This window comes from Sardina pilchardus, chromosome 19, assembly GCF_963854185.1.
Source record: "Sardina pilchardus chromosome 19, fSarPil1.1, whole genome shotgun sequence".
Lineage (NCBI taxonomy): Eukaryota > Metazoa > Chordata > Actinopteri > Clupeiformes > Clupeidae > Sardina > Sardina pilchardus.
The window spans coordinates 16,431,575-16,447,322 of NC_085012.1; the positions used below are offsets into that span (position 1 = coordinate 16,431,575).

Consider the following 15,748-nt stretch of genomic DNA (forward strand, 5'->3'; position numbering starts at 1 on the left):
ATTATTTCCCTTTTTTGTAAGTCGTTTTGGATAAAACATCAGCTAAACGACTAAATGCAAATGTCAATGCAAACATAGTGCAGCACAAACATCAAAAAAGGTCACAGCTTTTGTTCGTAAAAAACAGGTCACAGCTTTTGTTCTTAAGACAGAGAAAACTGTTTTGAACACTGTAAAACATGGTCCACTCCACTGCCATCTCTCACATATGGTGGTGGGAGCTCTCACAGCCTGAGCGGACACTAGCCTCCACACGCCGGATGACTAACGACCAGGGTCGGAGGGCATCTTAACCATTCAATTCAGCTCAAATAAATTCAATTCAATTCACTTCAATTCCTCTGCTGCTATTAATTGGCCATTACTTCAAAGCGCTTCATAGAAGCCAGGGCCCGTTATTAGGTCCTCTGCACGACGCAGGGATGAGCTGATTAGTTCAATCAGATACTGCTGGCCAGGCTAAGGGCAGAGATCTGACCACATGCAAACGCAGGGGTTCTGTCTGGGTGATTTCTAGGCCTGACCACAGCAGTCTGCCAGGGGGGAGGTAGGATTCTGATGAGCCCAGCTAACCTTGTATGTACTGTTTATTTTGTACTCATTCTAACTAGGTGCTGCCTTGTATGTACTGTTTATTTTGTGCTCATTCTAACTAGGTGCTGCCTTTCTTAGCCAGGACTCACTTGGAAAAGGGACTCAATGTGACTACCCTGGCTAAACAAATGATAAATCAAATCAAATAATAATAATATAAAAAAAACATTACTACCAGGGCAGATCAAAAATGCAAGTTAACAATGTGAGCGTACTGAGATGAGTGTGAGACAGTCAAAGAGTAAATTAAGCACTAAACACAAAAAAAAAAAACCGCTATGTACAAGCACTAGGCTTAAGCTGCTAGATTCCCACAGACATCACAACCAATCAGTGCAAGAATTCAAGAATGTACGGTAGTCGCACCACGTGTAATTCCAAATTCCAAATTCCAAACATAAACATCCATAACATGGATAGGATAAGCAATGTCCATAAGGGTGTGAAGAAAGTAGTAATTTAGTAATCTAAAACATATTCTTCTCTTCAGTCAGAGAAACAGAGTCCACATGGCACATAAGCTGTTTGTAAAAGCAATGGCTAGATTACTGATCTTCCCTTAAAGTTCGGGCAGAACGAGGGATTTGACACTGACCCAGATAATCAGCTGAAGAGGAAAAAAATCTCTCTCTCTCACCAACACACACACACACACACACAACACACACACACACTCTCTCTCTCTCTCTCTCCCTCCCTTTCTTTCTCTCTTTCTCCCATAATAACCTGACCACCAACACAGAAAAACAGATAAGACAGAACCCACCAAAGGCCCACAAATTATCAGCCTTTATCTCTTATCAGCATCAGCTCGAAAGGAGGCTGGAGAAGAGAGGACAGGAGAGGAGGAGAGGAGGGGAGGGGAGGGGAGGGGAGGGGAGGGGAGGGGAGGGGAGGGGAGAGGAGAGGAGAGGAGAGGAGAGGAGAGGAGGGGAGGGGAGAGGAGAGGAGAGGAGAGGAGAGGAGAGGAGGGGAGGGGAGGGGAGGGGAGGGGAGAGGAGAGGAGAGGAGAGGAGAGGAGAGGAGAGGAGAGGAGAGGAGAGGAGAGGAGAGGAGAGCACACAGCTGAAATCAAATTACTCCTAGTCTGTCTGCATGGTTAGAAGACTAAGAGCTAAGCACTGAGGACATGGCAAATACAAAGCCAAGGGGGGGGACACCACGTCAAAGCTGTCTTTCACGTCAACCCCGACGGGGACAACAAAACATTAAAAGAGTGACTAAGACAAAGTAACTAAACTTTGCCAATGACCTCATCTCTGCTCCAAACAGACCTGATTGGCCTGCGCCCGAGCTTTTAGCTGCCTTCGTATTGACTGCGGCAGCAGCAACACGCAGGGGATGGCGCTGGTCTAATGTAATGGAAACATGACTTCACTCCCCGGAGCCCTGCACGGCGAGTTGAGGTCAGCTCCGGGAAGGACTCGCTTTCTACTCGGCATACTGCGAACAGCACTCCAGCGCCAGAGAACATTCATCAGCCCAGTTCTACCCTGAGATATGCACTGAGTGAGCCAGCGTGTGTGTGTGTGTGTGTGTGTCTAAGTGCATGTGTGTGTGTGTGTGTGTGTGTGTGTGTGGTCTGTGAGCGCGCATCTTGTGTGTGTGTGTGTGTGTGTGTGTGTGTGTGTGTGTGTCTAAGTGTATGTTAGTGTGTGTGTGTGTGTGTGTATGTCTAAGTGTGTGTGTATGTGTCCAACCTTGTACCAGGCAGAAGCAGGGTAAACATAAACACAGTACATCAAATCCAGCTCACTGATAAGAACATGTATGTTGGGGCTGTAGGAAGGCATTCATTCCCGCTAGCCACAGACTTTGGTCTGGTAGACTTAGCTAGGGAGCACTTAGAATCCACACTACTTCTGTTCCAGCTTCTCATGGCGCTCTGGCGTTTTTAAGAGCCACCATTTACAGATGAGAATCTACATAGCTAAAGTTAAGCATGTAGTTTATTGAAAGGAATTCTGAGAATGCGCTGCTGTGTTTTGTAAGTATTGCACTGTGACACTGTAATTGACATACAGGCATACAGGAAATTACTTCTTTAAATCATTGAGAATGTCCCTTTTTAAGACACAGTCCCAGGCTCTAAATAGACCCAAGCCAAAATAGAGCTGAATTTGTGGAGACCCTCAATTTCAGAGCTCTACATTTTAAGGATCATATTTGGCAACGGCTGGCATGGATGGTGCTGCAAAATATAGCAGAAAATGACTCTAAGTGTAAAGTCTGTACAGTGAAAGGCAATAAGCTACAGCATAGCAGTCTTTCCCAGTATTGAGAAGCTATATGAGAAACAGTCAGGCACTATCCATGGCCCAAGTCCAGGGAGAGTAATGTTTACACTAGACAAGTCACAGCCTCGCTCTCTGTACACAAAAGGGGGCCCTTCACCTAGGTGCCCCAGGATTTGCCCGACACCTAATTGAGCTCCAAAAGGAGGCTTTTAGAGCCTGCATAAAAAGAAGCACGACACAATGGAATGAATCACCATTCATCGACTTCACCGCAACAAAGCAGCCGCTCGGAGAGAGAATTTTATGGCCGTTCTTCAAGACCTTACGACCCGACCCTTCCCTAAGGTCTAGAATATACCACAGGCGTGAAAGCAGGACAGCCTAACCTCGAGCGAAAAAAAAGGGCTCTGTGTTCTCTCAGTAGCCACACAGCATGGTGCTAGTAAGGCCAAGATCAAGAGGTCATCTCACAAGGTCAGCTCACAGGGGCAAATCAAAAACGCACACCACGCTACATAGGATTCCTTCTCATGTCTTCAGAGTGACAAAAAAATAAGTGCTTCTCCAACAACATAGCTGAGTTTAGATGTTGGTGAGGTTTAGGGGAAGGGCACATAAGACTCTTTCTCAAGTCTTCAAAGTAACAAAATAAATAAGCGCTTCTCCTACAAGTTTGGATTTTGGTGAGATTTAGGGGGAGAGGGGCACAGCGCGGCGAAGGAGGACGAACTCACCAGTCGCTCCATCTCCTGTTCGCGGAGGCGTTCGGTGTGCTGGCGCCGGTGGTACTCCAGCAGCTCGTCCTCGTTGTCGCTGATCTCCGAGATGCTGTTCTTGCGCTGCCTCATGCCCGGGTGCGCCAGCCGCGGGTCGTGCAGCTCGCCGGACATCTTGCGGCGGCTCCGGGGGCTGGCCACGGGCGAGGAGCCCGGCAGCGAGCCCAGGCTGAAGGAGGGCGACAGCGGGTTGGTGGCGAAGCCGGCCTTCCGGCCCCGGCCGCCCTCGCCCGGCCCCCCGAGCAGACCCGAGGTGGGCGAGGGGCTCCGCGCCCGAACCAGCCGCGGGCTGAACTGCTCCTCGGGGGGGGAGAAGGACCCCAGTCCGCCCGCCGGCGCCGCCTTGCGTCCGAGCCGGGGGCTTTCGGGGACCAGCTTGGCCAAGGCACTGTCTGGGGTCCTCAGGGTGGACAGGGCGGGCACCCCTCGGCGGGAGAGGGAGGGGGACAGGGGCGGGAGGTCACGCATGCTACTGGTCAGGCTGCCCAGGCTCCCGCTGTCCATCTCCAGGGTCCGGCGCACCAGCCGGGGACTCTTTGGGGGCTGCAGCGTGGCCGAATGATGATGATGATGCTGCTGCTGCTGCTGCTGCTGCTGTTGCTGCGGCGACTGCTGGATCTGGGCGCTGCCGCCCTGGACGATGTGGACGATGGGGTCCAGGGGCGGCTGGAAGGAGCGGGACGCCGACGACGGGAGCGGGAGCGAGGACATGGAGGTGGGCGAGAAGTCCACCTGGGGCTGCTCGCGGAACAGACACGCCGGGCGCTCCTGAGCAGCGACGCCGGCCCGCTTCATGCGCGGGCTGGAGGGGGAGGAGCCGCCGGGCAGTCTGGGCGAGGACCTGTGGCCGCCGCCGCCGGGCACCCCTATCCGCCCCGCAGACTGGGGGTCGCTGGGGGGCGAGATGGAGACGGTCGGAAACATGTGCACGTGTCTCTGGATGTCCGGATCCTTCCCCGCCGAGCCGTCCTGATTCACGTTGTTGCGGCGGGCCGGCTTGGGGCTCGGGGGCGTCTCCAGCAGGGCCTTCCTCTGGAAGCGGGGGCTCTCCGGAACCCTCTGCCCGCCGGTGAACACGGACAGGGGCGCGAGCGGCTGGGGGACGGGGGGCTGGCTAGTGAAGTTGTAACTGGAGGACCTGAGAGGCACGGGGGGGAGAGGAGAGCCCTGCTCCTGACCGCCTCCACCGCCGCCGTGCAACGGGCTGTTGAAGCTCCCGCTGCTGACCGGCGAGGGAGAGGAGAGCGGGGAGAACGGGGGCGAGGTATTCTCGTAGCTGGAGCCCACCGACATGGCGCCGGGGCTGGTGGGGGGGGACAGGTAGCAGCCTCCTCCGTTCATCACCACCGGGGACAGCTGCTGCTGCTGCGAGCGCGAGGCTGAGGGCTGGCCGTAAGGCTCTTTGGGCTGAGCGGAGGAGGAAGGCTGGGGGTCTTCCATGGCTAACGAGTCCATAATGTCCTGCAGGTCCCTCTCGATGGAGCTGACGATGGCACTGTGCTCGGGATGCACCTTCGTACGGGGGGGCGAGTGCAAGTCCGGTTGACTTGGTGGATAGTTCCCATTGACTAGGCCCTTGGGGTCTGAAAGGAAGAGACACAGTGATGAGACAGGGGATGACCAAATGACCAAATTGACCATCAAAATGACCAAAGACTCCAATTAAATAGCAACACAGTTTGAGTGAGCACCACACCCATCCCCCTTGCACTGGCTATGAATGGAATTAAATATCAACATTCTGAAAAGCACTTACAGAGAACAAGAAATCACTGGGATTGGCAGACCTACCTCACTCTCATAAAGAGCCTGGTTTTATTTATGATTTCATACACACACTTTTACTGCAGCTACCTGCATCCGCTGCTGGACCCTTCTAGAAAAGCCCACCAAGTCATGTGCAACATATGATTGCTTGCAGGAATAGGATCAATTAGCCTGTTAATATTCACTGACTAAATTGAGAAGTACGAGAGGGGAACCCCATATATATATATCCATTACTGGAGGTATGGAAAGCCAAGCAACTCAGTTCAACTCCAAATAATGGATGAAATGCACGAATCAGAAAACTGTAATGACCTGAACATTGCCCAAGCATAACCAGCAGCTATTATATGGGGCGGAATGGGAAATATAAACAGGGATATTTGAAATGGGAATGAAAGGTTTGTCATTGCATCTTTTGCTTGGAGGATTCTACAGGGGTTGAACAGTGTACCCTTATCCACCCCTCCTCCCCATTCTGGTTCTCACGAAAGTCCACACAAATAATGCATAAACACCGTGTGCACTTGAGACAGTTGCATGGCCTTGACTGTTAGACTGAACAGCATGACCCGTCAAAATCTACACACACGACCTTTTTTTTTGTGCTGAGGTTATCTATGTATTTGAATTGCATTCGTGTGTTTGTCAAATAGAAATCAGCCTCGCATGACTGGATACTGGAGTAGGCTATGATCAAACAGCGAACCATCACCGTTCATATGATTTAACACATGAAAAATGTGTTACAAATAAAATCATGAATTCGTTTGTCAGATGTGGTACTGTCAGTCTTGTCGGCGCAACGCAAACGGCATGTTATCAGCCAATCGTTCACACGAATGGGCTTGAAAATGCAAGGCTTCGGTTGCATATGCCTCTGTGTCTTTTCATACGGAGGAAAATTAGCGTCAATAATAATCGATACTTACATATAAGGATAAGCTTACGCCTATGCCATTTTGGGTAGATTATTAGCGGGTTCGACGAAGAAGGGGCGTTTGTTTCAATCTGTTGAAGAAGACTACCCGGTACACGGGGCGCCCGCGGCAAGAAAAGGCAATGCCGACGATTTTCCAGCTGGGCTTCGTATGGTAGACACTGCTGGCCCAGCGTTCGTTTCCCCCTCCCTCCTCTGTCCACGGTGCTGATGTGACGGAGGGAGAGTTTAACGGGGGCGGGAACAATTCCTGCATTCCACTTTTTTATTCTTAAAGAGCCACGGGACATTTTCTTCCCATGACGTAAATGTTACCCAGATTGACAAATGCAATAACGCAAAGCAAGGTGGCGACAAAAGAGAGCGTTGGTGATATCTGAGGTGCGTGAAATTGGTTTCTCATCCTAAATATAACATAATCCATCACTGGAAATAGCTTCTTTGACAAGCAAAAAAGATATTTAGAAATGATAAAGAAATGTACTGTGCATTCAGATTCACTATGAGTGTGACAATGCATGGGTTACTTACAGTCTGCACAGTGCAACAGTTGTCAATGGAAAAGGTATGACATGCAAGACAGAGTTTACATAATGTGTACAGTATGTGTGTGTGTGTGTGTGTGTGTGTGTGTGTGTGCGTGCGCACGCGCTTGTGTGTATACGTGTGCGTTTGGGGGGTTTCACATGTAAAAATAGCGATGGTAAGAGATATCCTTCCTTTAAATAAACTCTGCATGGCCAACAAAGCTGTCTGGACATGGCAGTGTGTGTGCATGACAGGAAGCGCCCTTAGCTGTGAGGGGCGTCTGCCCTGCCGCAAGTGGCAGGCTCCTCTTCCCTAAACAAAAACTCAGAGGAACACAATATGACTTGGAGTCAATGTGCTCACAGCCCCTATTCCTGCTGGTCAGGCCTGCATGCTAAGTCCAAACTAATCTTTTCATTGACTTTGGTGACACCATAGAGTGGTGACAACAGCCTCACCAGCGCCACTGTATTTATTGTAGATAAAAAGTGAAGCACAGGTGAGGCTGACTGGACAGACCGTACGTGTGGACTATTTATAACGCATGCCTTACTGCTTTTGCAATAACACTGCGTCCGATACACAGTATCCACGTGTGGACAATTATAACGCATGTGTTTACTGCTCTGCAATAATGCTGTGCCTATAAATAAAGTGTAGGCGTCGTTCATGGTGAATATTGAATGTTATTTCATCAAAACAAATATACAATTACAATTTTAATCATTTAGATGTTACAACTAAAAACTTTACCTTACCAACAATCATTAATACAATGTGAATACGTTATTTGAAACAATTTGGATAATGCTGTGTTATGCTGTACTATTATTTTTGTATTTCATCTAACTGCTGGCCTAGCTGTCTGGTCTAATCAGAGAATGAGCTGTTTTGCCTGGAGACAGGGGTTTGCCTGGATGGACATCCTGTGCTACCTGTGTGGGGTCAACCTTCAGACCGCCTCTGAGCAGTGTTGCGTTGCATATATGCATTCTTGTGGGTGCCAACGGAAAGAGTCCTGCTTGCCGCTGAACTCGATAACCTCCGCTTCTAAAGCACAGGCTGTGCTGTCCAACCATATGCCTTGACAAAAGAGACCCGGGTGCACAAACAGAATGGGGATAATTAAGGGAAGTGAATTGCGAAAAAAGAGAGTGCTCTCCGTTGAAAAGCGTGCCGTAAACACACGTTTTTTGTCCATTAACAAGCACAACACTGACCAAAAATAGGTCAAAAGTAAAAAGTGGATCTGTGTATGTGTGTATCTTATAAAAGGCCAAACCCACACAAGCAGCTGCTTATGGCATCATGCTAACTGCATGCAAACACCCTAACTGCATGTTAAGACATAAAAGCGCTATTAGCTAGATGTTGCACATACGACATGTGTGGACGCTGTCGTCAGCGTTTCAGTGACTCTCTCTGAGGTGTTATTTAGTGCCCTGTATGTATGTATGTAGATATATGGCCAGTGGTATCTGGTGTTAGTGTATCCGGTGTTACCTGAGTGGAGAGGGGACCGGCTAGCCTCGGGCATCATGCTCTTCATTCCGGAGGCCTCCTCGGGGTGGTTAAAGCGGAAGACGGAGGCCTGGCCCAAACACAGCATGCAGCCTGCGAAGGAGTGGTTGGAGTGAGTTAGTGTTGAAGCCTGCGTAGGGCACATCATGGAGAAGTGTGTCTTCTTGGTCAGTCATACCCAGCACTGTAAAATGAATATCTCTCTGTCTGCCACTGCCTTAATCTCAGTCAACAGAGAAGGGTACATTTGGAGAGGTTAAGGGAGTGACTGAAGCACAGTGACAAGTCATGAATCAAGTAGACTTGTATTGCAAAGACAATCAGGTCTATGGCTATTTTAGCATAACTCTAGGCGTGTCAGATTGATTTAACCTTTCGTTGTAATATTAATTCTCAGAAATCAACTCATGAAAGAATCACAAGGCATCTGAAATCAAGGGTCACCATGTTGTACATGCATATTTGATAAGTAATTACACTGTGGTAATAAGATGTCAGTGAGCATGGGTGTCCAGTCAAGATGCCATATGCTGGCAGGAAGCCCACTGCAGAGGGAGTCTCGGTGGACCAGTGGGGGCACAGACAGGCAATACAGACTTCATGGAAACATTTCAATCCCAGCAGATGTGCAGTGGACAAAGGGTGCCAGATGCTCTTTTGTTCCACACACACATTCACTTGATTACTCGACAGGGCAGGCGCTGACAGGATGTGAGGTAAGCAGAACACTGGGAGCTCAACAGAACTCTATCGCCATGGTAACCGTCACAAGCAAACAGTTTGGCTGTTCCTGATAGTCCGTTCTCTCCTCACTCAACACGCTCTTCTCTGCTAAGCAAACACCTGGGTGCACACAGCAACATTTGACTTTCATCAACCTTTTATACACTTACAAAGTTCTCTATTGTGAGGTGGGATTCTGAAGAGGAAATCCCCTTGAGAATACATCCAAAGACACCATTGTTGCATACGACACACTTTGTTCTTCAATCACGTTTAGCTGTTACTCACTCCTAGCACGCAGAGTGAAAGTGGTCTCATTTAGACCCATGTGAACACAAACTGCTGATATGACAGGGTCGAGACTGTCATTTCTGCACATTCCAACACAGAAGAAGACATGATTGTCAGTGTTGATTGTCACTGCCGCTATCTGTGGAGGATTTTCAATCATGCCTGACAACTAACACACCCCAGTGAAATAACATGCCCAGAGGCAACTGTGACAGTTTCACCGCTTGTTTATTTGCTTGTCAAGACACTACATGTCTGCTCATCTGGCTTGATTGTAACAGAACTTCAATCATTTGCTGTCTTGGGAAACCGCATTTGTCTATACAGAATGGAGTTTATAAAGCACCTTGGCTTGCAATGTTTGCCCCTCGTCCTTGCTCACTGAGACAGAACCATCACGCTGATTGAAAAACAAGGCTCTTAACAGTAATGACCCACACTGTCATCAAGGTCACCATTACCACTAAGGACAGCTTTGCATATTTATCCATTTTGACGCCGCGAGTGCTGCCAGATGACCTGAAGTTCGTCCTTTCTCTGCTTCTGATGTTGGCTGCAGCGCTGCCGCTGTGACTGAGGCTTTGCCAGAGAAGCTCACACAAGGACACGTTCACATCACACAAGGGCACACGCGGCTTCTCCTGCACTCACTGATCCCAGTCCGTGACTACACTTACAAATCCACAAAACATGACGGTGGACTATCTCGCCCTGTCTCAGCTTCAGTTGTTTCCGGCAATACACGCGTCTACTGATAACGTGAAACTCTGCTTTTATGTCATCAAGCTTAAACTTCATTCACCTTGTATTGTATTATGAACTCAAGCATGAATTCCCTTCAGTGCTGCAGAGCTGGGAGCGGCGGGTCCTTTCGAGAAACCTGGCACGCAGCACCTGGATGGGTGCTGAGGCCTTTGTTGTTCCTCAGGCCTGTTATCTCTGCCAGTAATTACAGAGCGTGCAGATCACAGAGCTCCCCTGACCTTTGTTAAAATGAAAACATAGCCACAGGGCACAAGCTTGGCTGGCTCAGTAGCATCTGACTTTCAATGCAGACTCAAGTGGGGTGGGGGGTGGGGGGGTGGGGGGGAGCAGACACACTACTCTGGATATTGTTAAATCTAAGAAAACGGTGCCGGCAAATGCTGACATTTTAAATTGTGCTATTATTTCTCAGAGCACTTGAGGGGGGGGGGGGGGGGGACGACGACAAATAGCCACCTTCCAGTGAGTCTAGTGTAATTAGAATTTGCAAAGTGGTAACTGTACAACAAGAAACCATCCAATCATGAACAACTAAATTATGGTTCTCAAACCTGTGCATGCTTAACAAATAATATGGCTGCATTTATCCAACTCAATACTTAAGTATAACCCAGACAGTTGTCAGATTTCAAACGACTATTTTTTGGGGGGAAAATATCTGTTCATTTGCAAGCTGCAGCGCCAGCATCTTATTAGGTCACTACAGTATCCCGGGGCTTTGCCTGAGGTGCTGCTGCCGATGATGATGCAAGGCCACGAGAGACGCTGCGCCAGTCGGATCGCTTTCCCTCGACAGAAGACTCACACAATCAGCACGCTACCAAGAGCCAATAAGACTCCCTAAGACCATCTGCATTGTGGCCGTGGCTGACGTGTATGCATTAGTATACTCATCTAAGAAGAGCAGTGCCGCATAATCACAGTGTTGATTATTAGTTCATTATTAGTTAATTATTACCAATCAGGTCGGCTAAATAATATCTCAAACATAAACTCTAAGTTGACGTCTGCAGAGATACCGTATGGATGTAAGCTGTGCCTTCCAAGGCAGATAGACTGAAAGACAGACTGCAACAAAATATTTCCGGCTTTGCTTGTAATATGACCAGTCATTCACCTCTGCTCTCTGCCTGACCCTTGAACAAAGACATGCTGGGCAAAAGTCTGACTATGGACATTTTAAGCCAGCCATTTGTCATTCCACATGTACACAACCTCCACTAGGAGCATCCAAAAAGCCGAAACACACACTGTAGGTTAGACTACACACTGCTAGTTAGTCACAGAGAACTTGTAATGTGCAGAGTGCACGTGGCATCCTCTCAAATTAAACCAATGCATGTATGTCAACATACACACAAACACACATACACACACACACACACACACACACGCACGCACACATGCATGCACCCACAGACAAACACACACCCTCACAAAAGACAACAGACATATAAACCATGTTTATTGGCAACATAAATGTAAATGGCAAGAGCTAGGAAATGGCTGAAACTACTAGTGAATAAGCAGAACACTGTCTACTCATTGGACACACATGGGAGTCTCATTGCCCGTTACACTGAATCAGAGCTTTTCTCCATGTGCACTCCATAACAAATGGGGTTACATCACGGCTCCTCTACATAAACGTAATGACTCGCATTTTGGTTTCCATAACAATACATTCCCCCAAAACACAAAGCAAGCACCGCGAATGGGCAGTGGCCAGTCTCCAGAACACTCACACAATGGGATGCCTAAAGATACACAGCACAGTTGCCATGGCATTGTTGTGTTTTACTGCAAGTGGAAAGGGCAAAACTTGCACAGCTCTGCGAATCACTGCCCCCCCCCCCCCCCCCCCACGCAATAGCCACCAGCGGCACAAACAAGCTGCAGACGCCATATCAAGATCCCGCTGTGACTTAAATCTAATAGCTGGCCTCATAAAGAGCCCACAGATTAAAGATACAGAGATTCCTGAGGGGACATAGTGGGGTCGTAACACGAGACCAGCCATTCCCCCCATTGTGTTCGGCCTTTGTTATCCGCTGACCCCGGCCCCTCTATCCCCTATAAGGTGTTGCTGAGACACTTGGCAGCATTCTTTTAAATGAGCTTCCTGAGGATGGCCATACAAACAACTCACAGCAAGCACAGACATGAGGATCTTGGAGTCTCTCTCTCTCTCTCTCTCTCTCTCTCTCTCTCTGTCTCTCTCTCTCTCTCTCTCTCTCTCTCTAGCTGAGGAAGTGATAGGGAGAGGAAGGAAAGGGTAAAGGACGTGGAGTGACAGCAGACCAGCAGGATTAGCCGTGCTCCTGGGTCACATTGGATAAGAATAGAAATGTAACAGTATCCAGAAACGGCGACCCTGCCAACATGAAAAAGGAGTACCATCCTGTGGGGTCTAAACTCAGGCTTGGCTGGGGCTGTATGTTTCGCTTTTCTAAAATGGGGTTTTATGGAATTATCGGCTTAACAATAAAGGATATTTTTATTCACAATGTCAAACTGTCTGGCGTGACATACTGGGTACATTTCACTAGTAAGCTGTGTGAACTTCACTATCTCCTCAGAGGAAGTGATTCAGTGACACCTCATTTCCTTTTCAGATAGAAACATATTAAGTTATATGAACTGACTTCACAGAAAATTCATTGATCCTATTGCAGAAATAAACTTCTGTTTACTATATCATGTAAGTACAAACATTGCAAGTAATAATAAATATAACTACAATATTATACAATAATGTGTAGTCGGTTACAGCACAGCCAACCAACCAACCCATACAAATCTGGGTAGGTGTAGCCAAAACCACATAACATCTCCAAATAACTTATTTTCATAATCAAATGCAGTATTAGAAGTTGTTTTATAGAGTATTATCAATCTCGTATTAGGTCGGAAAAAACACAAACCTGTGGTGAATCTCGCAATAGGTATGAAAAACCTAGGCTACTTCAGGATGCCGGTTTTTCACATTTCTTCCGCTTCCCCGTCTCCGTCAACTTGTAAATAGTGCCTTTAAATGTGACGCCACGTGCTTCCCATACTGTTTCGTTGTTGAGGTACAAGGTATAAATTTCACTCCGATGAGTTTTGGTAGATTTTCTAAATCACTAGCTGGCAGGTCCCTGTCAGCACTCTTTAGAAACAAAATCAAAGCTGGAGGTAAGCCTGATGTATCTTCGGTGCGTTATAAAGTAGCCACTATCAATGGCAAATCCTGATTCGCTGATGCAATAGTGTTGAATAGAAAAGGTAAGCGCAGAGGCAGAGAGCAGACAACACTCTGTCAGACAAGAACTAATTTAAAGCACTTATCCGTGCCGGTCGACTGAGTTACTTTTCCTTGAGTCACCGCTTCCACAAGTAGCCGAGAGAGTGCGCGTCATGGGTGGGGGTCTAAACGCCATCCAATAATTTGCGGACCGTCTACATGCGACTTTGGTCTATTTGAGTGATATAAGTGATATTACAGTGATATTGAAGTGAAAGCACATTTCAGATTGGCATAAAAAAATGTAAGAATATGCTAGAAAATGAGGTAAATAGAAGATATGGTAGGGTTAGGGTCATAATACAGTCACGATTATATCAGCCTTATCTGCTACGCCCGTCCCCCGACTGCAGACACTATGCAAGACAATGGAAACTGATCTTCAGTCGTGACTTTTCAAACAGTGACCTCCCCTCACCGTCATCTGGATTCACTTTTACAAAAGGTGCTATATTTTTAGATAAGAGCAATTGTATTCCCTGTGTTCCAGATTTAATTGTGGGTGGAGGCGTTTGAATTTCTCTAATATGTTAAATGTATAGTGGGTTTTGCTATTTGCTGATACCGTTTTTAATTGGCCTACATTGGGGTAGCTATAGTTTTATTAAGAGCTTTGTAGGAATAAATCCCCCCCCCCTCCCCCCCCCCCCCCCCCCCCCACACACACACACACACATATTAAGTTGATTACAGACCCAGTGGACGTAAAAGATAAGATAGTCGCATCAAAGAATGCTTATTACCTTATTAAAAGAAATTCCCTAAAACATTCAGTAATAGAATGATAATGGCTATTTAGAAGACACTCTTGGTTTGTAATGAAGTGTGAAGTGGTGTGGTCAGCATTGCCATCTCCCTGTGTGCTGGATCATACCCAGCATATGGCTATACCTATTAGTCCAGAAACATCCAGTGCAAGGGGTGAGAAATGCTCTTAAAGCTGGAGTTGGGATTGTGGTTGACAGTCCTCCCACAAATAGAGCCTCTGAGAAGACAAAATGATCTCTGTGTCTCTCGAGGATGCCTGTAATCAGCTCCTAAGATCTCATCCATCAGGGGGAACTGAGGCGAGAAACACCCATGCATGCCAATCATTTTGGGTGTTCACCACACATTTAAGGCTAAGGATAGATTCCACTGTTAGCTAGATGTGGTGGAGGTTGGAAACCAACGCTTACAGTACAACAACAACACATCAAATAATGTGTTGCCAATAGTCTGTTGAGTGTGAACCCAACAGATGGCAACAATAAGAGCAAACACGAAGAACACACATACTATACTTTACAAGTCGACACTGCCTGGTTTGATAGAATATTATTCTGCTAATAACAGTACAGTCTCGAGGATTTATTATTCCGTATCAGGATTCTGTAGCCTAATTTTCACTTGTGATCTTCCTGTGCCCTAAGAACAATAGGGTAACTAATGAATGTCCTCTGTGAAAGATGACATTTGAATCAGAGCAGCCATACCTTGAGAGAGACGAACAGGCTGTGTGACCCGGACACCATCGATGGCACATTCATTCCCACATGGGTAGAGGCTGATGACTCCTGATTTGTTTTCTATGTAGCAATGTAGCTCTGCGATACCTGGACCCTGGATACTGATGTCAACATCTCCATGCCCAAAGCTTGTCCTGCCTGAACAAACAGGGGGAAAAAAACAAGAAATGTTTTAATACCATTGTAATAAAGTTTAAATTACTCACTGCAAGTGGTTTGTGGCCATTTCTCTGTGTTTCTTTTATTCAAACAAACAAATGGCACAAAATAAGTTGCCATTTGGAAATACCACTGAGTTGGGTTTAAAAAAAAAGTGTGAAAAGTGCAAGAAAAAAGTGCATCAATACTGAACACCATTTAGCGCCAAAGCAGTATCCAGTTTGCAAAAAAAGCCTAATTGTATTGCATAGTGATATTAAGTATTCCAGACGCAAAGGCAATGTTGGAGACTTTATTCTCTGTATTGTGTCATCGCATCAAAACTAATTTGAAGCCTTTATCTTAAGGTAAAGTAACTGCATTATGTTGCTTTATTTTACTCTCAGTTGAAACTGTAGCGGTACAATGTTGGCACTGTGTATCATACAACAACTACTTTGACCACTGAAACACTTAGAGTACTTCTCACATTTTGAAGTAGTGTGATACAATGGGTAATAGTAACAATTTCAGGGATCACAAAACCCTGTAGGTATCAGTGCATCATGCCACACTATCTTGGAGTTTAATGGGTGGAACTTCCAGAGGAGAAAGACAGATGGGCTTGTCTAAAAAGGGGCTAATCCACTAATGACCTAAGGTGTCCGACAGAT

At 47.0% G+C, this 15,748-nt stretch overlaps 1 protein-coding gene across 2 annotated transcripts in view; it reads right to left on the minus strand.

Annotated features, from left to right (window-relative positions):
• Positions 1-15,748, minus strand: part of phldb1b (pleckstrin homology-like domain, family B, member 1b) — a 55,464-nt gene that overhangs the window by 29,061 nt on the left and 10,655 nt on the right. For both annotated transcript variants that reach the window (XM_062521266.1, XM_062521265.1), the window contains exons 4-6: positions 14,904-15,074; positions 8,346-8,456; positions 3,566-5,190 (exon numbers count right to left, since the gene is read on the minus strand). In XM_062521266.1, the coding sequence (XP_062377250.1) occupies positions 3,566-5,190; positions 8,346-8,456; positions 14,904-15,074 (1,907 nt within the window). The remainder of the gene's footprint in view (positions 1-3,565; positions 5,191-8,345; positions 8,457-14,903; positions 15,075-15,748) is intronic.